Below are 26,477 nucleotides of genomic sequence, written 5' to 3'. Positions count from 1 at the left end.
TAACCTCGATCTTGGTATCCATCGATACGGCGCAAAGTCTTCTATAACGTCCGACTACGAAAAAAGGCTCACCGCTCCCGAAATCTAAGTGTCCGTACCGGAAACCCCGAAAAACGCAAATTTTAAATTTCCGAAGCCCCAAAAGACGGAGAAAAACGGCTCCTATGGTCTCGACACCTGAAACCGAATTTGATCACCGACCTCCAAACTATACAAATATCGAGTTTCAGAAACGTCGTACAAAAACTAAATCTTTTCCAAAATACAACTAGGGGGGGGGGGACTCCGGGATTACGTTTTAGAAGGGCCTAAACCGAAACGTTTGGGAACTTAAAAGTATAATATTAGCTTATGAAAACGTCATCAGCTACAACTTATAGATTTATTGAACTTTAAAAACTATTACATATTTATACGTTAGTTCGCATTTGGTAATTACGCCGGTAACATACAACTTTCTATGTCAGTAGTTTTCCTAGAAGTAGTTACCTATTCATATAATCACATCGATAATAAATCTATTTAGTGTTAAACATGAACAATTGTTTATATAATTGATGAACTCAATCATCAAAGTTTATGACGTATTATACGTCTCGAAAATGATTATAACTAAATGTATTTTGTCATAAATTATAATATGTACTTTAATATGACATGTCCTGAAATTTACTAACGCTGGACAATAGGTATAAACGTATTGAGAATTAGTAAATGACAGATATATAATATAATATTAGCTATTACGTATGTACTCTATTCAGAACTATTGTGGTCGTCTGTTTGTGGATGAGATTAATCCCACATAGGAGAACGAGAAATGGTGAAATCTAAAGTTTGTCGATGGAGAATATTATGGAGATTCCATTTAAATGGTTGGTGTAACGAATTTTCCAGTTGTTAAATAGAGAGCTTACAAAAACCATAAAAAAAACCAAAAAACCATACTAAATTTGCTTTATCAAATAATCATAGATTTTAAATTATGATAATGAATTATTAACATGTGTAACCATTGTTCAGGTTGTAGATGGTTACCACTTCAAATGTCAGCAAACAATAATTGAGGTTATGTTCAATTCAAATGTAAATAATAATTATTCGTTAATATTTTGTTAATTTTTATTTAATTTATTAATTATTTAATTTTTTTACATTTTTTACCTTTTATACAATATGTTTATTATTCACTATCGTGTGCACTGTGCTGTTACAAATTACAAATTTAAACAGTTCACCTTAAATTTTCGTAAGTCGTACATACATTTTGGCTACTAATCTGCTTGCCTATTCTTTAAATTTTATGTTATACGACAGTGTATTATTTCTAGGTCAAATGTATCTACAAAGAATTAAAATCATTGCAAATCCAAGTTAAACTTAATATGCCATTTACAAGTTACAACAATCACATTCAAACCTTCATAACTCAAATCATGTATGTTCTGTATAGTATTAAAATTCCTATAATGTATTACTTATTGGTGGTGATACATCTGAAACAACTTAACAGATACATTAAAATGATAATTATTTATCTTACAAAGTTGCAGTCAGATGTGGATTTAATATCTGATATTTTGTAAATGTTTAGGGCCATTATCATAGCTGATGCTTAAAAATAGGTATTGCTTAAGCTGTACCTACTTATGACTTAAACGAGATTCATACGAGACTTTAGCCTAAGAAAAGAAATAGTGTTACTTAAACTAAGGATCGTCGAGACCTGCATCAAGCATTGCTTTTAGTTACTATAGCTGCTAACCTAACCTGTTTTTTTATATCACAACTTTTTTAGTTTTTAAATTACCAACATTTACTTAAGCAATACTTATTCTTAAGCATTGACTATGGTCCTTAGTGTTAAATTTTATAGTAATGGTTAATGATGATGGAGTTACTAATTATTCATAATATTAAAAAGTTTACATGTTTACCTATATTGTTATTTTTTATTTTTCTCCATAAGGCATAGATAATAATAAATAATACAAGTATACACTATAGGTTCACAACTATAACACAAGGATGTTTGCTATATTATATATTGGGATACACTATGTGTTGGGACTATGAATAATGTTGATTGGTTACTATTTTACCTTCATTGATTTTTTATATGATATTGAGCCATTAAATGAATACTATTTTCAAAATAATTTAATTAATATAGTTGTTTTTTTTTCCAATTTTAGTAAGCAAGATACAGTAACTGGTGTATGCATGTACCCAAGCCATGTAGGAGATTATTCTGTTTGGAAAAACTTCTTCTGAAAAAACTGTTTCCACTAACAGTTCCACATGGCGGTTTACGAGTAATGACCAAAATAGGCATCTAGCTTCAACTTCTGTGTTCACCCTTGAAAGAACGTCATTAAGCTATACCACATAGAGTTGGAAATACCGTTTCCGGATATATGCCGGTGTATTTATTTATATATAATAATATTATGTTATTCTGTAATCCGTGACCTGTGCCACTGTGGTTAAGGCACAACTAAATAAATTGGGTGCCATGAGTAGAGATTTAAATTCTGCCTTATTAATATTAACACCTTAATAATAATTAATGACATTAAAACGTTGCACCTACCTATACTCAAGGACAAGGCCCTAATATTATATATTATATATATAAAAAATGAAAAATAGATTATAATAGTGTAATAACGTAGAATAAGATAACATATAAATAAATATATAAATACGGCTCCTGCCGATAGTTATATTAAAATAGTAAAAGTTAGAATTGTAAAAATTACGCTATTACCTTCCTCCAGATGTTCAGAGGGTTCTCGAGATCGTATATTCGAGAATTATATCAAATACACCGTACAATATGATTTTATGGAAAAAAGCACATAGAACGTATTGACTGCAATCAACATAAAATATTATATCATATGTCTTACCTGATTCGCAGTTGTTCGTAGACAATATTGTAAGAGTTTTAGGTTTTAGATAAAATAAAGTACTACTTCAGATACACAAATTGAATTAACGAACGCACTGATTATTGTTTGCATAAGAAGTCCAGTTGTCGCTCGTTGAAATCGGTTTCTTTGGTACTTGAGAGGTTGTTACTTCGGTGGTTGGTGCTCATGCACTGGTTTAAGGGACGGACGCGAGGATGCTGACCAGAGAGTGGAGGGTGGCTTTGTCACTAACTTATTGTGGGCCTGGGAACTAGATTATTCTTTGGCGTCAGCATAAAATAAGGTCACACACATCCTACGTAATATTGTTATGAGTGCGTGTCGAATTATTAGTTGTCGTTGTCAATGGTTTTATTTGATGCGACCGATTTCTACAAGCGACAGTCTGGCTGTTGTTTATTAATCTGTAAAATTTTAGTTTATTATAATGGTGTGTGAGCATATCATTACAATAAAATATATGTAGATTCTAGATGTCTCGTTCACAAAAATCCACGCTATTTCTGACACTTGATATACAAAAAATTCCTATATTATAAAACTAAATTACAAATTACAAAATCTAATAAATAGATATTACAAATAAAATATTGAAAAAACAAACAAACAATTTTGTATTTTTTGAAGTTAATATTTTTACTGTAATTGAATTCTTCTTTAGGGGATTGAAATTTTTCTTATTAAAAGATACAATAAAATAGAATAAGAAACGGTTAAAATGTAATTTAAGAAACAAATTTTCATTTTCAATGTACTAAAATAAAATTTCCCTGGTTGGTTGATTGAATTTATGTTTAAATATTTACCCGACTAAAAGATTAAATATCATATCACATCAGTACATCACTGTCCAGCCAGTTTCAAACCATATTACTCTATTGATAAATACCTGACCTTTGATTACTAAACATGGTTTGTTAGTTTAAAATAAATAAAAAATTTAACTAAATAGATACTTGGTGTGTAGATAATTGGGACTAATATTAATTATTATTTCTTTTTACTTAACTCCATATAAGATGTAGATGATTTTTATTTACTGTGTTTTTAATGTGTCAATAAACTAATTTTATATTATTTAAGTCAAATTTGATGTATAAAAACCAAAAAATAGAAATGGTGACTTCTTGTATACTATTTATTATTTAGATTCTTATAATAAATTATTTTGTATTCATTTAATTAATTTTGTATAATTATGAAAAGAACAAACTCGCATTAGACTAATGATTCAATTAAATAAACTCGTCAGTGGTGGTCACGAATAAATAAATTATGATTCTTATGATCAAATGATTCACTGTACTGTCTGAACCAGTTCATTTATTTGAAAAAAACGAATCAGTTAATTAAAGACAACTTGTCACATCTCTACAGTACTCAACAGTGTATTCTTCACTTCATACTTCTTAAGTTATATTTGTCTATTTAATGTATATTTGAATGTATTTTTTTTTGTTTCTATTTATTGATAAACTTAGACGAATATTATATTTATATTTTAAATTTTAGCTATATAATTTTTTTTAGTACATATATAAAATCTTAGTTTTATAATTTACACATTACTTATGTTTGTATCTTATGTAACTATGTACCTTATACATAAAATATATATAGAATTTAGACAAGTAAATGCAATTTTTAAGTCTTATACTGTTTATATATTATGATGAATTTACAATTGATACTAATATGTATGCATGGGCGCAAATAGCATTTGGGGTGGCTAACGCCTTACTTTGATAATATTGAATAAGCTTAAAACAAAATTTAGGAAATGTTTGAGGAGCTTATGTATGTATGGACATATGTAAGTTTTTGAAACTGCATTTAAAACAAATAACTGTTGTGGAACATAAAATTAATAGCAATACACCAATATTCTTCAACATATGTCGCATCGTATTGTTATTGGAAATGTAAGTCACTCAATCATGTAATATTTTATCAAAAGTTAATCAAGAATAATCAAAATTATTATGAATTCTGTGTTACAAAGATTCACTAGATGTGTCATGAACAAACTATTTTAAGTTTTTGAGCATTCAAGGTTTTAATGTGTAACTTTGGTGGGTAATGGGTAGCTCCAATATTTGTTTTTTTTAAATTCGGATATTGATAACCTGTAGTTATAATTGATAAGTGGTAGTTAGGTTTTTAGCTATTTTAAATTAAGATTTTTGTATTTTTATGTGGGAAACGCTGGTTAGGTAAAACTAAAAATATTTTTATGCGGGAAATTTATGTTTCTAAGGTTGGCATAACCGATCTCCCGAAATTTGATTTTGATGATATCTCGCTGTTATCAAAATCGGGAAAACTGTCCTAGCCCCGTGTTGATTGGTGGACATTGATAGTGTGAAGACAGACTGAACCTGGGCACTATAGATAATATAATATATTATACATATAACCAACGGTTACACCTCGAAAAGCCACCCGACAAATAACCACCCGACATAAAACCACATGATAACGACAAAAAACCATTCGACAAAACACCATCACCAAAATCCGACAAAAAACCACCGTATCACACTACCAACCGTAAATTTGCGAATGAAAATCGTACACTAATGAATCGTCAAAAAGCCACCCGACAAATAACCACCCGACATAAAACCACATGATAACGACAAAAAACCATTCGACAAAACACCATCACCAAAATCCGACAAAATACCACCCGACAAAAAAACATCGTACCACACTACCAACCGTATATTTGTGTACAATAATGTTAGATAACCGACAAATTTATATCGACAAAAAGCCACCTAAATGAATTATCTATTATCAAAATGAATTAAGTGTCTGGCGCAAAATTTGAAATAATTATGAAAAAAGGTAGGCAAGTAGGTACTTACAAGACTTGAAGTCTTGACTTCCTACCATGCCGCCATTCCTTAAACTTAGTTTGTCTTTTCCTCCCACAACTATTGCTATTTGTACACACTACTATTTATAATCAATGATAATATACATATAATATTCTAATAAAGCCATAATATTATTTTTAAAAAAAAAAAGTTAATAAAAGCTTAAAGTTTTTTACAAATTTTTGGGTAACGTTTTGAACTGTTGACCTACACCTAATTGTTAGAATAAAATTGATTAAGAGTATTGTTTATTAAGTGTTATTTTTAATTTGAGACATAGGACGGGGATTTGGTTAATGCATGGAGACATTTGCATTTGTACATTTGGATTTTACTAGTGACAGTAAACTGTAGGTAGATTTAACTGCTGTCTATAGCTAAATAGGAAACACTATAATTTGGTTTGAGGAGCAGAATGAGAATGTAATAATCTTTATTCTAATAGTGATGGATTCATGGATTCTCCAACAATATGACAACTTACCAGTTACCACTTCTAATAATTATTGTAATATGTATCCTAAATTTCTAACAAAATTTTCGAATATTATTAGTTTTTTTAAAATTGATGTCGATAAGTAAGCTTGAAAATGTAATATAATGCTCCTAATATATTGTTCCAATAGCAGTTACAAAATATAAAAAATTCATTCATTTTTTTTTTTATACATTTAAGTTGAGTTTCGACAAAATACGTAAAAATCAGGTAAATTTGCAAATTATTTTTTTAGTTTTTTTTTTCTATAAATGTCGATAAAATGTTATTTGTTGGGTCAAAAAGATTGAAAATGTAATACAAGGCTCCTGACATATTGTTACAAATTACAATAGCAGTTGAAAACTATTAAAAATACATAGGCACGTTTTTTTTTTTATAATCATCTAAAATTCAAATGTTGACAACATTTATCAAATTTGAAATGTACAAATTATTTTGTAGTAAAAAATGTATGAAATGTTCAACTTTTATAACTAAGATTTGAATATTTAAAATAAGGTTGCACATAATTAGTTAAATCTGTAACTAAATAATCTAAAAATATATATTATATTATAATATATACAATTATTTTTTATAGATATTTTAAGTTCAAATTTGGACGAAATTACATAATAAATGACCAAGAATAATGATTTTAGTTATTTTATATTAGTATAGGTAAACGTTATTAATAATAAGTAATAATAATATATATATATAATATAATATATCCTAAACTAACAAACCGTCTCCGCTCAGAATCGTTTTTTGTATACAATGATATTATATCATTGAATTCAAATTTAATACTATTCATTACAGTGACGAGTGACCCACTGTACCTACAGGCGCTACAGCAGAGCAACAACTACTTACCCGCTTTTTTGGAATAAATTTTAATATTTTATTTTAACGAACCTATAGTTGTTTCGCATCTACATAATTAATTATAGGTAAAACTTTTAACGCTTGATAATTGATAGTATACTTGTCCAAATTTCTTAAATTGTAAGATACAAGTAAAACTTTTGAAATCACAAATTATTTTACTTAATTTTTTATTTGCTACTAATTTTATATAGCCTTTTAATTTAAGATATTTTACATATTACACGTTTACACCTAAATATTTAATTTTTAAATAATTTTACAAAAGTTTGCATGAGCATATTATATTTTGATTTAAATACACATTATCGTCATTATCGACCTGACTTACTTGGTAAATTAGAATTAGTGATACTGGTACAAAGACTATATACGTTTTTACCAAGTTCATTATAAAAAAATTATTATCTCAGATATAATGAAGTGTGTAATTTTTTTTACCAAATTAATAGTGAGTTAAATTTAGAACGGTCTGAGGCGTCATTAATTATAATCCAGTACCGGCAGTACTTATATTTTTTAGATTCATTTTAGAATAAATTTGAATTACAACCATACCTATACAATAATGATCCATGAAAAAATTAAGACATTATCCAATAAAATTCCATATTTGTATCTAGGAATCTTTCTCTTGATATTTTTTCATTATTTGGAAGTATATTTGAGAATCGGCATTTATTGCCATATGAATTTATGGGGTTGGAGCCGGTGCGTTTTTTGGTACAAAAACATGTCTTACAGGAAACACTCTCCACGCCTTGTAGAATAGTCGGATTTCGTTAATTTTTTTTTTTTATTTAAAAGTACAGAACATTTTGTAGGTCGGATCAAAGCCTGATGTTGACAATTGTAATTATAGAAGCTGGAATATGCATTTGAATAATGCGCAATATTTGTTATTTTTCAAACGTATTTTTCTTCTATTATTTAAAGTAAAATAAATATTCGAGCTTTTACCAGCAAAAACTTCTCATCTTTCAGATAAAAAAAAAAAATTACCAAAATCCGACGTATCAACGAAGCATGAGAGTTTTTCCTGTAAAAGCATTTTTGTTCATCAAAATAATGCTTCGACAATAATTTATAGCCATCAAAGTATACCACTGACTTGTGCATGTATGTGCGTAAATATCTTTATCTGAGCGTGTAATTAAAGCTCACTCACACAGTCACACTAATATTGATTTACATAGTTCTCACATGCATGCATATTCCGCGTGAGGTCGATACAACATGTGAATTGAATTGCCTAAATTTTACTCCTTAATAAATGACCGGCACCAACACCCTAAATAAAGTCTAAATCAAAAAACCGTATTCACAACTCTTCTTTAAAATCGTGTATCAAGATGTTCAAAGAAAAATTGGTTTCTATAAATCAATGCCGATTATCGCATTAATTAGGTATCTAAATTTATAAATATAAGTTACATAATCGTCATAATTATCTATATGTTATAATATTAATCTGTAATTTAATAATTTGTGCATTATATAATATCTTAGTAATAAAATAAAATATAAAAAATAATAAAATTTTTTTCTTTTGGCTTCCGCCAGTGTTTTTTGTGAAACAAAAGTGAAAGTGTAAATTGGCCCACCAACTACAAAGGTAGGATCACCCTGATTCACAATAAGCTATACCTACGCTTGTGGTTTGTCTCGGTATAACAGTATAGTATAGACACGTTTAAAATAATAAGTATAACAGTATACTACGCTATTATTAGAATGAAAATACCAAGGTAATCAAAGCAAAGTTTAAAAAGTATCTTTGTGGTAATAGGTTTATAGAATTCTTCGTCATTGAGTAAGTATAATATAGATGTACTCGATAATGGATTTTGTGTTACGCATTTAGCAATATCCTTAATACCTATAAAATACCAAATAAAAAAAATTAAAATTGTTAATAATTAATAAATAGAATACATTTAAATAATTATATTAATAGCATGTACCTAAATTATATTTAAAAAAAAAATAATAACTTTTATATATCCAGCTGTTGAACAACTTGTGTGCCATTCCAACCATAAAAATGCACGCTCTTATTTAAATAATAGTTTCTACACTTTATAAAAATGTGACAATAAAATAGTTTTTAAATTTGCCTCAGAAAAATGACACAAAATCAATTCGTTAAAAAAACTTTTTGAACGAAAATGTTATGATCCCGTAATGTATATTCTTACATAATTAAATGACTAATTGGTTAAATAAATAATTTCGTTAAAACACCCCCCACCTTGGCCAATTGTAACAAAAAGTAAACAAAATGTACTAAATGTTATCAGAAAAACGATTTAAAAATATACTTATATAATGAGGTATTAAAAAAATCTGAAAAGTTTGATATCAATATAAAAGTCCCTAGTTAGCAAACAATCAAGAGCATAGAACAAATGCGATAACAGACTAGGCTAACTCATACTATAGAGACCCTTTATTTATTCCTTTTTTGGATAGTTTTAATCAACAATTGAATGGCAGACAAATAGCACACAAATCAATTCTGAGTAATTTACTTTGTTAAATAAAAGGGTTGCATGCAAAAACCGCACACTTTTGATTTCGACCACAAAAACTAAAAATGTCGATAGACAAAAACCCCACACTTTATCGGTCATGGTATAACTAAACTTATAAGTTATAGTGGGTTAAGATCACACACTATTTTGTGTGCTAAAAGATAAAAAGATACTATACAATAATCATGCTTACACGTTTTAAAACAAAAAAACAAATTAGTAAATACATAATAGTAATATTTTAGATTTTTAATTAAATTATATTTATTTTTAGGAGCACTTGTTTAAATCTTGTTTGTATAATATTGTACATAATATACATTATAAAGTAGGTATTGTAAAGACCTTTTTGGAGTTAAAATCATAAGTATACGGTTTTTGGATACAACAATTTTAAATTTTTATGTGGTTTTAACCTATTGAAAGTGTGCGGTTTTGGTCTGTATTTTATCGTGAGTGTGCAGTTTTAGGAGTCAACGAATAAAAAATAAAGATAATAGTGATGAATTTTTCAAAGCACTTTTGAAAACTACGTAGTTGACATTAAAGCTGATGAGTGATGACTATTCTACTTTGGAAAAAAATTTGCATTATGGAAAGAACAAATAACAACCAAACCTATACAAAATGTTCTAACTTGCTATGAAAACATATTATATTCTTTAATATAAGACTTTTAGTCTTAAAGATATTAAGTCTTTAAGACTTTTAATTATGTTAGCTTCTTTACCAGTTACTACTGCAACTAGTGTAAGATCATTTTCGACCCTTAGGTGGTTGAAAACATATTTGAGGAATATAATAAGTGAAAAACGACTTAATGGGTTAACATAATATTATACTGAACATTCACCGTGACTTGGAAGTATCTGTTGGAGAAGTTATAGACAATATGGCTAGAAAGAATCGTCGCATTAGACTGATATGAATACTATTGTTTACCTACTATTTGCATTGAATCGTGGACATTTACCCCCGATTGTTTTCGATATAGTATGACATTTCCTCCCATATAGGTATTTTTGATGTGGACATTTTCCACCCATTTTTTTTTAAAGTTTATTATTGACTAATAATATTTTATTTAAAAAAAATAAAAATAATACTTCATATTATTAAATAATAAATAATATTGTATTATTAAAATTAATATTATTAGTCAATAATAAACTTTAAAAAAAAATGGGTGGAAAATGTCCACATCAAAAATATATAAGGAGGAAATGTTCTACTAGACCGAAAACAGTCCGGGAGGGAAATGTCCATTTACCATTTTGCATTATAATTATTTATGAAAAAAGTAAAACAATTTATTTTAAATAAATATTTGGAGGTTAAACGCATATTGAAATTTATAAAAACAATTTGTGGCTACATTGTATATAGTAAGTGTAAAATCCTTCACAAGTCAAATTTTATTACAAGAAAAAAACACCCCCCTAAAAAAAATCCTGGTTTCACTGTAATAATAATGGTAAATAGCTAATACCATTGATTATCAACTTCAATATTTTTTCTGGTAGGAAACTAAATCTAGCTGGTAGGTACTTTGAGAAGTAAATTAGTAATAGGTAATTAAAAATGTTCAGTACTTTTTAAAAAACTAGAGAAAAAAGTTTTCACAAAAACCAGTATTTTATTGTAAATTAAAAACAAATAATCGTAAAGATATTTATAACTTGTACCTAATGTTTCTTTTAGCATTTTACATAGGTAGACCAACTTATGAGGAATCTTGTATTACATTTTCAAATCTTAAATATAAATAGAAAATTTTTTTATCAATTTCTAGCTCAAAATATTTTTCATATATATAAACATTTGAACTTTAAATCCTTATAAAAAAAATTGTGACTGGATTTTTAATATTATTCAAATTTCATTGTAACAATATATTAGGAGTCTTGTATTAAATTTTCAAGATTTTTTACCCGACAAATTAAATATTATTGACATTCATAGAAATAAAAACTAAAAAAAATTGAAACTGAAAATGTCCGTAAACGGGTCGAAACAAATCAAAATTTTATCGTTTATAGAAAATGCTAATTTATTTAAATAATTTCATATATCAACGGTCATTTGTTTTAAAGTTACACCAAAAACCAAAATCGATTTTGTCGAAAACCGATTTAGCGTGAAAATCCCAGGTTTTCCTTAATTTTTTTTTTTAAATTAATAAATAGCACATCTAGACACCTCTACTCTAGGATGGCCGCCACTGCCTACATAATAGTATAATTTTTAAACTATATTGACATTTTTAATCAATTGTTTTCTTCTGTAATTATCGATAAAAAAGATTTTGATCGGTCAAAAACTTTGAAAATTTAATACAAGGTTCCTCTTAAATTTAGGCTAGGTTAAATTTATAATCACTACCCGTATATCCGGTCTCTTAAGTATTACGTAAAGATTGATAAAATTAATCGATTTTTGATTACTAATAGGTATCGTTATTATAATAAGTATGTACCTACATAATTTTACATACGAACTATATAATAATATATTGTATTTCAGTATATCAAACAATTCAACTTATAAGCCAAAATTCAACACAAATGACTTAGACTTATCGAGAAATTCTAATTATCTAGAAAATTAATCGCACATATTGTAATATGTTCCAACATTGAAATGCGGGGGGCATGGGATTCTTTGGAATTATCGAAAATTCCACTTATAGAAGTTCCACTGTATATATAATTATATAAAAATATAATTTACCAAGCTTTGCGATTAAGATCTAGTCATTTCACGTTTATGTGTTCTAAGGTTTTAACCGAATTGACCTATTCATTTTTATTCTTGTTTTCTCTCCATTCACTATAATATTTAAAAATTTAAATTAATTTAAATTCAAATTAGCTACTTAATAATTATATAATGGAATTCGTCACGACTGAAGGCTATAGATCAAACAGTAAAATTGTACATTGTAACAATGGGTATTTTTACAAAATAAAATGTACAAGAACAAATTCTAAATCATTGCAATGTATACAAACAGACTGTTCTGCAACCGGTATTTATGCTAAATTTTATTATATTTAAAACATTTTTTTAGTGAATTAGATAGGTAATAAATTATTATTCATCCACTTATCCACCTTTTTTTTTATAATGATTGTAACTATAGCCACTAAGTCATTTTTTCAACTAAAAGTAATTTTTTTATTAAGTCTGAAAGTCCCCTTGTTTCATTAAGTCACCTTAAGTCACTTTTTTAAAAATGGTTGACAGTTTTCTTAAAATCCGCGTATTTTGTAATTTTGTACAAATCTATACAATAAAATCAAGATATTGATAAAATAAGTTATATAATATGAATACTAAACTGATAATGTTAATATTTTGGTAATCGGAAAAAAAAAGTCCCGGTAAAAGTCCTGGTAAAAAAAGTCCCACACTAGAAAAAAAGTCAAAAAAATATTTTACCGAGGTGATAATCTTATTTAGGACACGTTTTTTTACTCGTTTCCTATCCGTTGACAATTTCATACAATTGATATTTTAAATAAATAATGACGTAAAATTTAAATATTGATGTTAATATTTATATAATGGAATTCGTCACGACTGAAGGCTTCATTTCAAATAGTAAAATTGTCCACGTTAGCAATGGATATTTTTACAAAGTTAAATGTACTAGAACCGTTCTACATTTTTAAAACAGACTGTCCTGCAACTGGTAATTATTTTAATGAACTAGGACGAAATCAAGTTCACAACTTGAATTAGGAGGTTAGAGTATTTACATAGGCGCAAATAGGGGGGGAGGGTCTGGAGGTGCTTCGCCCCCCTTGAAATTTCTGTAGCCCCCAAAAACTAATGATTTCACTACTATAATTCAAAAGTATCATAAGAGTTTATAAGTAGAGACCTGATCTACAGCCCCCCCTAAATTTCAAACACTATTTACGCCTACGAGTATTCAGCATATTATTTTGTTATTTTAAAAGGACTGCAGTGTAATAGCCAATATCTAGGTATCTGTTTCACTCTCTGGAGTTGAAAAATACACTAGGAATATTTAGTACTACCTATATATGATAATTGTAATGTAATATTTTTTTTAAATAATTTAATTTACATTAAAATAGTTGGTTTTAATAAATTCAATTTGAAAAAAATGAAAGAGTCTACAGGCACCTAATTTAAATAGTAAATACACTCACCAATTGTAATTATTAAAATAGGTTTCTAATGTAATAAATATGATAATTTCTGTGGAAAAGTCTTGCACATTGACTTACAAATAGCTGTATTACCAATTTCTTAAAGGTCTCATCGTGGAAAATTTATTGTATGAGAAACGTACTCACACTACACATGGCCCTGACATGAACTATTTAGCCCTAGTGACTTTAAAGCAGAGTATTTTACGAAGGTGCGTGGAAGAATGTACTCCACTTCGGGTGATTTATGAAGAAGAGACATCAAGGTAGGTAGTAATTTTGTCTTTTCGTTTAACAATTATGAAGTGGCAGAAGCAGTACTTTTACTTTTAAAAAAATGTTGCACATATTTATTGTTTTTTTTTTTATCTTACACATCAACTGTTTAGAACACAAGGGTTAGAACATCACCTAGGGTATACTTCTCTTTTGAGAACTATGGAGAGAACTAGAGCTGCAGCACAACCACAAATACCACGAGATCTTATGGAATACGCAGGTAATCTGGTAGATGCTCGATACGTTCATTTATTCAAAACTGCTAATGGACGAGAAATGTTCAGAGGGTTCGTCATGGGTCCTCCTGACGCTGGATCAGCAGTCGTTTTCATATCTCCATCCCTGGAAAAGTAATTAATTTTAACTATCAAGAACACAATGTTAGAATATAAATCTACTCCTCGGTATATTCAACATGTATCTTAATTTAAACAATTTTTAGCCTATTGACTTCTGCTCGAGAACTTCATATAGATGCCACATTTAAAAGCAGGCCCCTTGTTCCACAAACAGAACAACTGTTGATAATTATGGCCATGTACATGGACCAGGTAAACTTTGTTTAAACGTTAATACATATACCTAATGCTATATTTTAATACATTATACCAATTTTTTATAAACTAAATACCTAACTATTTTATTTATTTTAACAGGCATTTCCCGTTGCATACGCATTAATGACCCGAAAAACTCAAATGGCGTACACAAGTGTATTGGACCATATTAAGACTTGTGTTCCGGGGATTAGTGCAAGTAACATTGTCACTGACTACGAAGTAGGGTTGAGCAATGCGTTGACCAACGTTTTTTCCGGAGTCAGATTACAGAAATGCTGGTTCCATATGGCCCAAGTATGATTTCCTAAAAAATGTAACAATTTTAATTCTGTAAGATAAAATTTAGATACTTTGATTTGTGGAATTGTGCAGTTTAATGATTAAATAATATTAAAATTAAAACAAGTTTCTTAAACACTTTATTTTATATAAATAGGCACTCGAAAAGAATGCAAGAGACTTTGGCATACGGAGACAAGTATACAGGACTGACAATGCACTGCATACTATGTTTCGTATGTCAAAAGCTCTTGCACTTTTGCCGGCAAACATGATAATTGAAGGCTTCGAAGTGGTGGTCAACGAGGCAAGGCTTTCTCCAAATACTGAGGTTGCAGAAAGATACATTTCATATTTTAGAAATCAGTGGATGGAACGTGAGTTATTCTAAAAGAATTAGTTTTACTTACCTATAATTTTATTTTTAAAATTTGTTTAATAATTAAAACTGTTTAAATAGGTAGTACATATGAGATTATTAAGATAATTAGTTACATTTTACACTTACGAATAGAATTTCAAAATTCAATTTTTATAATAGACATATATTTTACAGATAGTAAACATTTCAATTTTCATATTTCAATAATAAATTATGATAAAAATTGAGTTTTAATATCTATTTAGTCACAATTTATTCTTTTAATGAACCCTTATAAATTAATGAATATATTGAGATTACTAAGTATCTAATTTTAAAAGTTAAATCATAAGTAATTCAATAAAAATAAATCGTAACTTTGTTTTTTCTGTAAGTTTAAGTGTTCATATTCAGTCAAACCAGTTACAGATTTTTTTTTAACAAAATTACAAAAATTAAACAAAGTTTATAACCCTACCTTAAGTAGTCTTTATCCATAATAATATTAATTAACATTAGGGGTTGGACCGGAAACCTTTTGTGTACATGGCATGCCAAGGAGAACTAACAACGACCAGGAGATATTTCACCGCCATTTAAACACTATCATGAATAGTCCACGTCCTGGTATTTGGCATTTTACCAGTAAGTTAAATTTAATATCACTAAAATAATGAAATCAACATATTTACATTAATAAAAGTTATATTTTAATATTTTATATGTATAATCATTATTTTGATTACTCCAAAAAAATATTTTCAATCTAAAAAATGTATTTGTTTTTATAAATACGTTAGTTTTTAAAAAGTCTTGGTAAATTTTTGTAACTTTAAACTTTTTATATAACTTATCTGGTAGATGCAATTGACAATAACCACACTGTTTTTTAAAATATTATGATTATGTTGAATAATGTACTTTATTCTTCCTTAATTGTTGAATATTTTTCCAAACCAGTTGGAAGTCATATACATACTCTTCATCCACTCTAGTTTCTAACTAATGCAATAAATTATAATACTTCAATGAATAATATCAATAGAAACATTAGTCAAAATTGAACAAGAATATGGCACAAGATATGAAAGGATGCAAAGCAGACCAACTCTAAGAGCCCGGCGTCGAGCTTATGTTCAAATCGATAAAAAAATCAGCGAAGCCACTGAACGGTTGGCCCAGGGCAGGATTTCTGTTAAAGAATTTCTCCTCTACACTGGGCATTTGGCTTATGATGCAGGTATGAAATATACATTTAAAATAAATAAAAAATAATTAGTTATCTTCAAGTGACTGTAAATAAAAGAAATCATTTTGCTTAACATACAATATTTACATTAAAAAATTGTATTTCTAGAACGAAGGCGTGGAGTGGGGAACGTAGGAATTGTTCCACCCCAAATCGTGGAAACTATTGAAGGTTAATAAAAAAATAACTAAAATATTCACAGTGCAATGTTCACAATGACAATATGCAATTATCTAATTATTATTTTGTTTAAATAACATTTCAGAACAAATTCCTACTCTAAATGTGGAAGACAACGTTGTTGGAGGTTTGATTTTTATCAAATTTAAAATATTTGAACTCAAAATAATACCATTTAAGTACTTACAAATATATGTTCAATTGTGAACTATAGGAATAAAAAGACTTGGTGTTCAAATATAAAACCAACCACATAGGTACCTATCTTGTGATTTTCATTTCATTGTACAACCTAGAATCTAGGTGACAAATTAGTTTTACTGCTGCTAAACGCACAAATAGGAAGAAGGAATTTGGAGGCCAAGCTACCACCATCAATTTGAACAGCCCTCCGAAATATTTTCTAGATTTTTTTTAAGCTTCTTTAATATTATAATAGTAGGACTTTTCAAGCTTCAGCCTCACCAAATCTCAAGCGCTATTTGTGCCTATACTATCTACCCAAACCGAATTTATTTTAATAAATATTTTTGAATGTTATTCAAATAAAATTTTTCCGACCATTCTAAGTGCACTAAAAAAAAAATGCGAAATATTCACAAATATGCTAAGAATTGCTCAAATATGCACATGGCCCCCCCGTGAAAATACGTCAAATGCCTACCTATTCCTATTACGAGCATTGTATATTAATTTGTTGTATTAAATGTTTTGGATGGCAGATGTTACTTAAATAATAAAATAAAAAATATAATTAAAAAATACTTCACTGGTAACCTAATTACCCACACAAATTGCATCTATCCAAATTAGTATTATTAACATAAAAACTGTAGGTATAAAGACATAAGTGTTCATAAACGGTTGCTAATTTTATACTTATAGTCTCTCTAATATTATGTATTGAAGTCATTATTATATTATTATTATGTAGGTATAGTTATTAGTTTTATTAAATGTTTGGTTTAAAGAGATTTAGTTTCATGTGGAATTTTATTTTTACCATTACCTAATGATTTTTTTTTATAAATTAGATGTTTTATAAGCAAATATAGATTAAACTCAATTTTGCATTAGGTTTTGATAGACAAAATGAATTAAGAGAATTGATTTTACAACAACAAAATCGCATAAGGGAGATGGCAGAAGAACAGGATAATGCATTAAATATTTTTAACGGTAACCATACCATAATTATTAATTTAAATGTTATTTATTTACTAACCTATTTTTTAAGTACCTGTATTTTATTATAATCTAGATGAACCTGATTTTGTATTAGCAGAGGATGATGATCCGGTGTTCATTGCTATGGTGGAAATTGAGGAACAGAGGAGGGCTCAAGACAGGGAAAACATCCCTCATGTTCCTCTCGATATCAATGGAGTTGAACCAAGACCCGCCGATTGCTGCGTTATTTGTTTAAGCAATGTCAACAGCCACGCATGCATTCCTTGTGGACACAAATGCTTGTGTAGAGATTGCTTGGGCAATTTAATCCACAACCGTTGCCCTATTTGTAACATCGAAACCACATTAATCGTACAAATATTTTAAAGTAGGTAACAACAATAAGGTATGGATGGTACCTAATAATTTAATAATAGAAAATATACATAAAGTAGATGCCGATAATAAACAAAATAGTAAACATACATATTATGTTGTTTGAATATTATGATGAAACTTAAAAAATAAGTACTACCTTAATACTTAAGCATTAAACATAATTTCAAATATATTATATAGTAAAATTAATTTCCACAGTAGTTTGTAAATAACAATAACATTAGTAAAATATAAAATATATTATTGCAAACTTAAAAGGTACTTAAAACTCACTTATAATAATAATATATTTCACTTTCCATTTTAGGGACTGACATTTTTATTTGAACGAATACTATAATACAAACGCATATTTTTCAAAATAAATCAAATTTATAATATTGATATTACCTGCATGTTTAAATTCAAAAAAGATTGTTATAATATTATTTTTTATTTAGTATGTATTCATAAGATTGAATATACATATATATATATGTATATATTTTGTTATTTTGCAGGTATTGATTTTTCCAGGTTCAGAGAATTCCATGATGATTAAATAGATTTGTTTTTCATTAATTTTATTTTTTGTCATTATTTTTATTATATATTAAAATATAAGCTATAATTATAATATGTTATTATAAATTATAACTATAATTACTAATTATTTAAATCTTTGATAGTTTGATATGAAATTAAATATGTATAATATAGTTTCTATACAATTTTAAATATCGTAGATAATTACTTATTGAGTTATATAAAAACTGTAAATCACTACCCTAACAACTCAAATGTAGCTAAGGTAACATTAATTCTTACTTTTGATTCTAATCTTTTTTTTAGTTAAATATTTTGCGACCAAGATTTTCTTTAAGCTAATACACTGTATTAATTATATGTATTCAATGTTATATAGTATTAAATAAAAATAAGTATGCTAATATATTTTGATGAACAAAAAGTGTAAGTAATATATAAAATATAAATTTATTTGTGTAATTATACTGTAGGTACAAATGTACAATCATAACTAATTTATTGATATCTTCAAAGTTGTTGTAAGCCGTAAGGTTTGAAGTTCTATATCTAGTTGTAAGTTGTTTATCAGTCGACAGTTCTGAGCTCATGATTATTTATTAATTTTATATCTATTGATAAGTACCTATAATATAGAAATGTAAAATAATTGACGAATATTAAGGTTTCATAAAATGAAATAATGTAGCTTAAAAATACATTTTAATTACATTAAAATATTAAATATTGTAATTAATTACTAATTAAGTTATATAAAAACTGTATAACATATTGCCCTAACTCAGGTAATACCTATGTTATGTTATTTTTTATTGTAATTTTTTTTTTTTTTTTATAAATATTTTGTGACAAAGGTTTTGTTCAATTATTATATTATCAATTAAATGTTATTAACATTAGAGTTATTATTAAAACTAATATATTTTGACTTAAATATTTAACTCTAATAAGTTGTTGTCAAACGAGTATTTTACTTTTTTTATAATAACACTTGGTTTTTGTATTAAGGACCTATATTTTTATCAGATAATATAACGGTATCATCTAATAATATCAACTAATAATATTTTTATTTACTGGCAAGTTGAATAAACCATTAATATATTAATATATACCTATAGTAAATAACAATAATTGAAAGTAAATTTCTGATTGTTACAAATAGCTCATTAAGAGTCAAAATATTTTGAAAATTTTATGATGTATGGATAAAGATCATATAAACATTTGGTGAAATTTAAAGTACTTATATACTGTTACAAGTTTCTGTTACACCAAAAAAATAAAATATATATTACTAAAAGATTTAAATTTTCATAATTTTTTTTTTTTTGTTTAACCCGATCCCCTTTGAAAATTACTGAAAATGTCTTACTTTTTACCCTCCAAAGTATACTAACTAGATTCACTTTCTACCCGAAAAGTATATAGTACAAAATGTATTTTAATCGATGCGATATTAGTTTTTATAGATATTACTGCACCCCTGAAAGGTGTTTACAGACAAAAAAAAATAGTATTAAACACATCGGAAAATCATTGCTACATTCTTCGCTCCTTTCAGAATTTAGAAGTACTTACTTTCTGGTTTTAAACGTTTCGATTTATCGTTTTTTTTTATAATTTAGTTGGTGTTAATGTTGAAATATATCGAACATTATTTAATAATCATCAACAATAATTCGCAACTTGTAACTTGAAAATTTTGAAGTACTGAAGAAAATTATTAACGACGTGACTTGTGTCATTTATCCGTGAATCGTGAAAATGTGAAATTTTAAAACGTTATGCCATGGCCCATAAGATTTAAATTTTAATATCTATTATCTGATTAGTGGTTCAAATCAAGCGCCAAAAACTTAATTAATTTTGATAATTAATTTAAGTGATATTTTGTCGATATTTTATGACAATGTTACCGTATTTATACGGTTGGTAGTGTGGTATGATGGTTTTTTGTCGAATTACCTTTTGTCGTTATCAAGTGGCTTTATGGCGGGTGGTTATTTGTCGAGTGGCTGTTTGACGATTCAATAGTGTTCGATTTTCATTCGCAAATTTACAGTTGGTAGTGTGGTACGATGGTTTTTTGTCGGATGGCATTTTGTCGGATTTTGGTGATGGTGTTTTGTCGAATGGTTTTTTGTCGTTATGTCGTGGCCTTATGTCGGGTGGTTATTTGTCGGGTGGCTTTTTGGCGTGCTTCCATAACCAACTGAACATTATGGTGTTACCAACACTTTGTTACTTACATATTAAATATGCGAAAAATTATTGACCACGATGTAAGGAAGATTATTGTGTGTAATATACTATATAGTATATTTCATAAATACTTTTATTTTTGTGTAAATAATTAAATCATACAATCCGTGAAAATCGTTATTTTATACGATCATCGGGCAGTTGGGTGTTGGGTCCCCCAATTATACCTATATATCTTTGTTCACAGCAAGTATGAGCCCGATAGTCGATACTATGCATAGTCCTAGCGTAGAGTATAGACCTATAAACTAATGGACAGCGCATTCCACTCCGCCCATCAATGCACGGGAATCATATAAGAGAAAGAAAGAAGAAAGAACGAAGAGAGAAAGAACATAAAGGGGGTAATCATTGACGTATGAAACTAATACTATATTTCCCCCACGTTCTCTTTTCTCTTTTACTCTATATCGTACCCTGACATCTCTCTCTAAGCGCTGTCCATTAGTTTATAGGTCTATGATACTATGCGTTACACCACACATACGTGTTTTCTTGAACGATCGTTTTATACCGATATAATATGTATCGTTATACTACTTATACTCAAATTTGCTTCTTAAGAATCATGACAAAATCTATTTTGTAATGTTAAGAATAACATATATATGAAATAAACATTTATACACATGTATAAATGCGTAATCGTACAAGCTATACAATTTAAAGATGGTTCAAAATAATGCATATATTTTCCAAAAAACATGAATAACCCTTATACTACGAGGGTTAAAATAGCAACCCTAGCGTACGCAGCGACTCATTTCGGGACGTTTGGTCTCCTTATTCAAGTCTTTGTGAGTCTATATTTCTAACATAGATAAATATTCTATTAATATTGTCAACCAAAAAAATGCGGAGAAGAAAATTACTAGCCATGAGTTTTGACTAATTTATTTAGTCATGCTACGAGCGAATCGCGAACATTTCCTATTATAAACTGTGATAACAAGAAAGTTGGTTGATAACTCAATAAAAAGGAATTATCAAGGAGTTACAAAATTATTTAATTTTTCACAGTTAAAAAAAGTTATTTTTCGCTAGATTTTTATTTAGCGATGTAAATTTCCGAAACTGGAGAACGGATTTTGTTATTTGAGGTCTTGTTAGATTCACATTGGCTAGGAGAAGTGCAGTGAAGATTTTCAGAACTTTATCTCCAATCGTTAATTCACTACAAAGCTGTAAAGCATAAAAACATTTAAAAAACGCCGAATAAAATGTTTTATATATACTTTTAAGGTTTCGTAATGAATTAACAATTAAAGATAAAGTTCTGAAAATCTTCACTGCACTTCTCCTAGCCAATGTGAATCTAACAAGACCCTAAACAACAAAATCCGCACTCCGGTTTCGGAGATCAATCTCACTAAATGAAAATGAAAATGATAATTGTGGGGCTGTTTACACAAAAATTGTTCAGGATTAAATTGTTATACCGCTTGGGTGAGATATCAGTTAATACATTTCTAAAAATTAAAAATCAAGAAAGTTTACATGCCGATCTCTGACTTGGCAAGCGTTTTTTTTTTAAAGTTTACTATTTAATAATATAATATTATTATTTAATATGAAATTAATTTATGCCTATTGTTTAATATTTTCAAATATTATCATAAATATGATAAATTTATTATAAATTTATTTTTTTGATCAACTGAACTACTTGAATCAAATTCACAAGTATTTATTAAATTGTTAGTTATAAAAACTGGTACAGTCTTAACAAAAAAAAAAGTGGGTAAGTGAATGTCGATCTGCTGTAGAGAAGGTTTCAAGTGGGACACTTGTCGGTCATTTGTCTTAGAGTTGCACCAAAAACCAAAATAGATTTTCTCAAAAACAGATTTTGCGTAAAAATTCCCGTTTTTCCTTAATTTTTACTACTGGGAAATATTTACTTTTGACCCCCCCAAAGCATCAACTAGATTCACTTTCCTATCAGAAAAAGATACTGTTGAAAAAAACCTAAGCATTTTAACTGTCCAAAAAGGTAATGACAAACACAAAAAAAAATTGGTATAATATATGCATATATATCCATATTATATGCAATAACTATGAAAATAAAATAACTATGTATTTTTTAGATTTTTTGGTAACAGTATAATTTTTTTCCATGGAACTTTGTTTTAAGTTTTTAGATATAAAAGATGAACGTTTTATACATTTTTAACTATTTATAATTTGTAAATTGTCAATTTGATAAATTTCGTCAAAATTCAAACTTTAAATAATAACAAAAAAAATTGCACCTATGTATTTTTAATATTTTTCAACTGCCATTGTAACAATATATTAGGAACCTTGCATTAATTTTTCACTCTTTTTTACCCAACAAATACAATTTTATTGATATTTATGGAAAAAAAAACTATAAAAATTGAAACCTGACAATGTCCGTAAACAGTCCAAATCAAGTCAAAATATTTAAAAAAATTTATCAAGTATAGAAAATGCTAATATAAACCATTTAGTAAAATTTTCATGTATCTACAAGAATTCGTTTTTGATTAACAATAAAATAACAAAAAGGTGGATAAGTGGATGTCGCTCTGCTGTACAGTAGGTTACAAGTGGGTCACTGTAATGGATGGTGTTAAATTTGAATTCAATGATATAATATCATTGTATAAGAAAAACGATTCTGAGCGAAAACGGTCAGTCAGCCTATGATATTACCAAGTATATTTTATGATATTTTTGTGAAATAAGTAATTTATATATAACCTATTTACTTGGAGCCTTGTTTTAAATTTTCAATCCTTAGCCATAAAAGTTAAACATTTTATACATTTTTAACTACAAAATAATTAATAAATTATAAACTTGATAAATGTTGTCAAAATTTGAACTTTAAATGCTTATAAAAAAAAATTGTGCCTATGTATTTTTAATATTTTTCAACTGCTATTAGAACGATATATCATGAGCCTTATATTAAATATTCACGCTTTTTTACCCAACAAATAAAATTTTATTGATATTTATAGAAAAAAAAACTAAAAAAATTGAAAACTGACAATGTCCGTAAACAGCTCAAAAAAAATTCCCGTTTTTCCTTAATTTTTCTTTTGTTTTTCACGTCGCTTTTGAAAACTACTGGGAAATTTTTACTTTTGACCCCCCAATGTACCAACTAGATTCACTTTCCTATCAGAAAAGTTACTGTTGAAGAAAATCCAAGCACTTTTACTGTCCTAAAAGGTGATGACAGACACAATTTTGACAAAATACTGAAAAATCACGAAAATTAGCAAATTATTTTGAGTTGAGTATTCATAAAAATTTTTCTTTTTAAATCTAAGATTTGAAAATGTAATATAAGATTACTCATAAGTTCGTCTAAAATTTGAAAATGTAATATAAGATTACTCATAAGTTTGTCTACCTTTATCAACAAAAAATGTCTACAAGAAACTTAAATTACATTTTTATGAGCGTCTGAAATTTATATTTTTACAACATTTGATATTCACTCGATTTCTCATGTAATGATTTTCTTATTTTATTGTAATTAAAAAACGAATGACTGTTGATACTTGAAAATTTCACCGAATGTTTATATTAGCATTTTCTATACGCCATAAAATTTTCAAAATTTCAAAAAAATTGAAAACTGACAATGTCCGTAAGCAGCTCAAAAAGAGTCAAAATATTTTGAAAATTTTATCATGTATAGAAATAAATGCAAATATAAACAACCATTGAAAAATTCATGTATATACGTTCATTTGAATTGACTATGTCTATACCTAGACTAACAAAACACCAAACTAAGCGATGTAATACACCATCTGAAAATATTGAAGAATACTATAGACGTTCAATTTTTATTCCATTGGTCGATTCATTTCTTAATAGTCAGAATAGTCTTTCTGATCGATTTTTAAAACATTAAAATCTCCTAATAAGTTATAAATGTCTTTTACCAATCGGACGTAATCCAACAGATGAACAAATTTCAAGATTTAAATATCTTTTTGACTTTTACGAAAAAGATATGCAACAAATTAGTTTTTCTGTCGCTAAGGCCGAATTCGAATTGTGGTATGAAAAATTTAAAAACTGTGGTTATACTTTACCGCTAAACGCAATTGATGGTTTAAATTTGTGTGATATTAAACTATTTGAATCAGTATTTATACTTTTGAAAATATTTGCAACGTTACCAGTAAGTACAAGTACGGCTGAGAGGTCGTTTTCCACACTACGGCGAATTAAAACCTACCTACGGAACACAATGGGACAGTCACGTTTAAATGGTCTGGCAAATCTCCACATACATCGAGAAATACAAATTAAAGAATCCGAAGTATTAAAAATTCTTTCTGAAAAGAGACCCAGGAAACTTAAATTTTAAATTAATTTGTCATAATATTTAGTTATAAATATAATTATATAAATATTAAATGCATAATAATAAAACATATGATAATAATAAACAAAAGTGGTTATTTAAAAATTAGTTTTTATTGTTTACTTGTGTGTAAGGGAAAATAAAAATTATTAAGCCCCCCCAAGCAAAAGTTCTGGCCTGCATACGAATCCCGGAAAAAAAATCCCCGACCCTAGGAAAAAAATCCCTAGACTACAATATTACTCACAACCACATGCAACATGAACAAATATTTTTAAACGTTAATTAGTATCTATAATAATCATTTACCACATTATTAATATTCAATTACAAATACCTATAATATTATATTATATTATATTATTAAAAAAATTATACATTATGAATAATATTTTATTTTAAATATTATGTGTAATTCAACTTAATTAATTTAACAACTTCACAAATATAGGGATTTTTTTTCCGATTACCGTCACATGCATAGTACTATCTTAGTCGGTGGTTTTATTACTTATTAGTTATTACATACCTATTTACATCAAATTTAATTTTTCTATCTTACTTTAAAAGTTGCAAAATGTCACCAAGACGTAAAGTACGTAAATGTTCAATTAGGTAATGAATGTGAAAGTCGTGAAAATCAGATAAATGTTACACTGTTCAAAGTATACGAAAGTAACAAAGTAGCTTGGGAATCAGCAGTACATAAATACATAATACAGTAAACAATCAATTAAAACCATTGAACTATATTTGTTCTAAACACTTTGCACCTGATGACGTTATTACTAACTATTCACAAACTCCATCTGATGTAATTATGCCACATTATACATTTTTATTCAATTTGTTGACGAACACGAACGTAGAGGAATCATTTCAAAAATGTTGCAATGATTATGGTGTTTTTCAACAGACAATTGATGATTTTTTTAACAAAAAATTGAA

At 27.6% G+C, this 26,477-nt stretch overlaps 2 protein-coding genes and 2 long non-coding RNA genes across 4 annotated transcripts; 3 read left to right on the top strand and 1 right to left on the bottom strand.

The window, feature by feature from the left end:
• The first annotated feature begins 1,079 nt into the window (after nt 1-1,079).
• On the top strand, nt 1,080-4,590 carry LOC132938621 (uncharacterized). The gene is made up of 3 exons (XR_009663924.1): nt 1,080-1,249; nt 1,332-1,438; nt 2,196-4,590. It is a non-coding gene; the product is annotated as an uncharacterized LOC132938621 (long non-coding RNA).
• Nucleotides 4,591-11,360: 6,770 nt separating this feature from the next.
• On the top strand, nt 11,361-15,287 carry LOC132939044 (uncharacterized). The gene is made up of 5 exons (XM_061006041.1): nt 11,361-12,749; nt 14,009-14,168; nt 14,292-14,531; nt 14,624-14,732; nt 14,838-15,287. The coding sequence occupies exons 1-5, from the start codon at nt 12,611-12,613 to the stop codon at nt 15,039-15,041; spliced, it is 852 nt and encodes a 283-aa protein (XP_060862024.1). The 5' UTR covers nt 11,361-12,610; the 3' UTR covers nt 15,042-15,287.
• Nucleotides 14,409-15,979, bottom strand: LOC132939046 (uncharacterized). Its single transcript, XR_009663947.1, has 3 exons — nt 15,860-15,979; nt 14,813-15,045; nt 14,409-14,523 (listed from the first exon to the last, which is right to left on the bottom strand). It is a non-coding gene; the product is annotated as an uncharacterized LOC132939046 (long non-coding RNA).
• A 494-nt stretch (nt 15,980-16,473) lies between these two features.
• LOC132939045 (uncharacterized) lies at nt 16,474-18,944 on the top strand. The gene is made up of 6 exons (XM_061006042.1): nt 16,474-16,621; nt 16,739-16,801; nt 16,896-16,937; nt 17,888-17,989; nt 18,072-18,368; nt 18,880-18,944. The coding sequence occupies exons 1-5, from the start codon at nt 16,474-16,476 to the stop codon at nt 18,365-18,367; spliced, it is 651 nt and encodes a 216-aa protein (XP_060862025.1). The 3' UTR covers nt 18,368; nt 18,880-18,944.
• Nucleotides 18,945-26,477: the final 7,533 nt, after the last annotated feature.

The sequence above is a fragment of the Metopolophium dirhodum genome, chromosome 2 (assembly GCF_019925205.1).
Source record: "Metopolophium dirhodum isolate CAU chromosome 2, ASM1992520v1, whole genome shotgun sequence".
In the NCBI taxonomy this organism is placed as follows: Eukaryota; Metazoa; Arthropoda; class Insecta; order Hemiptera; family Aphididae; genus Metopolophium; species Metopolophium dirhodum.
This window is presented reverse-complemented; position numbering and strand designations above follow the sequence as displayed.

What these genes read in the sequence shown, in the direction of transcription:
- LOC132939045 (XM_061006042.1), top strand. Translation starts at nt 16,474, where the DNA reads ATGCAAAGCAGACCAACTCTAAGAGCCCGGCGTCGAGCTTATGTTCAA. An exon ending in GCATTTGGCTTATGATGCAG is followed by an intron (nt 16,622 to 16,738) that starts GTATGAAATATA and finishes TTGTATTTCTAG; the next exon opens with AACGAAGGCGTGGAGTGGGG. An exon ending in TGCATTAAATATTTTTAACG is followed by an intron (nt 17,990 to 18,071) that starts GTAACCATACCA and finishes ATTATAATCTAG; the next exon opens with ATGAACCTGATTTTGTATTA.
- LOC132939044 (XM_061006041.1), top strand. Translation starts at nt 12,611, where the DNA reads ATGGAATTCGTCACGACTGAAGGCTATAGATCAAACAGTAAAATTGTA. An exon ending in ATATCTCCATCCCTGGAAAA is followed by an intron (nt 14,532 to 14,623) that starts GTAATTAATTTT and finishes AACAATTTTTAG; the next exon opens with CCTATTGACTTCTGCTCGAG. An exon ending in TGGCCATGTACATGGACCAG is followed by an intron (nt 14,733 to 14,837) that starts GTAAACTTTGTT and finishes TTATTTTAACAG; the next exon opens with GCATTTCCCGTTGCATACGC.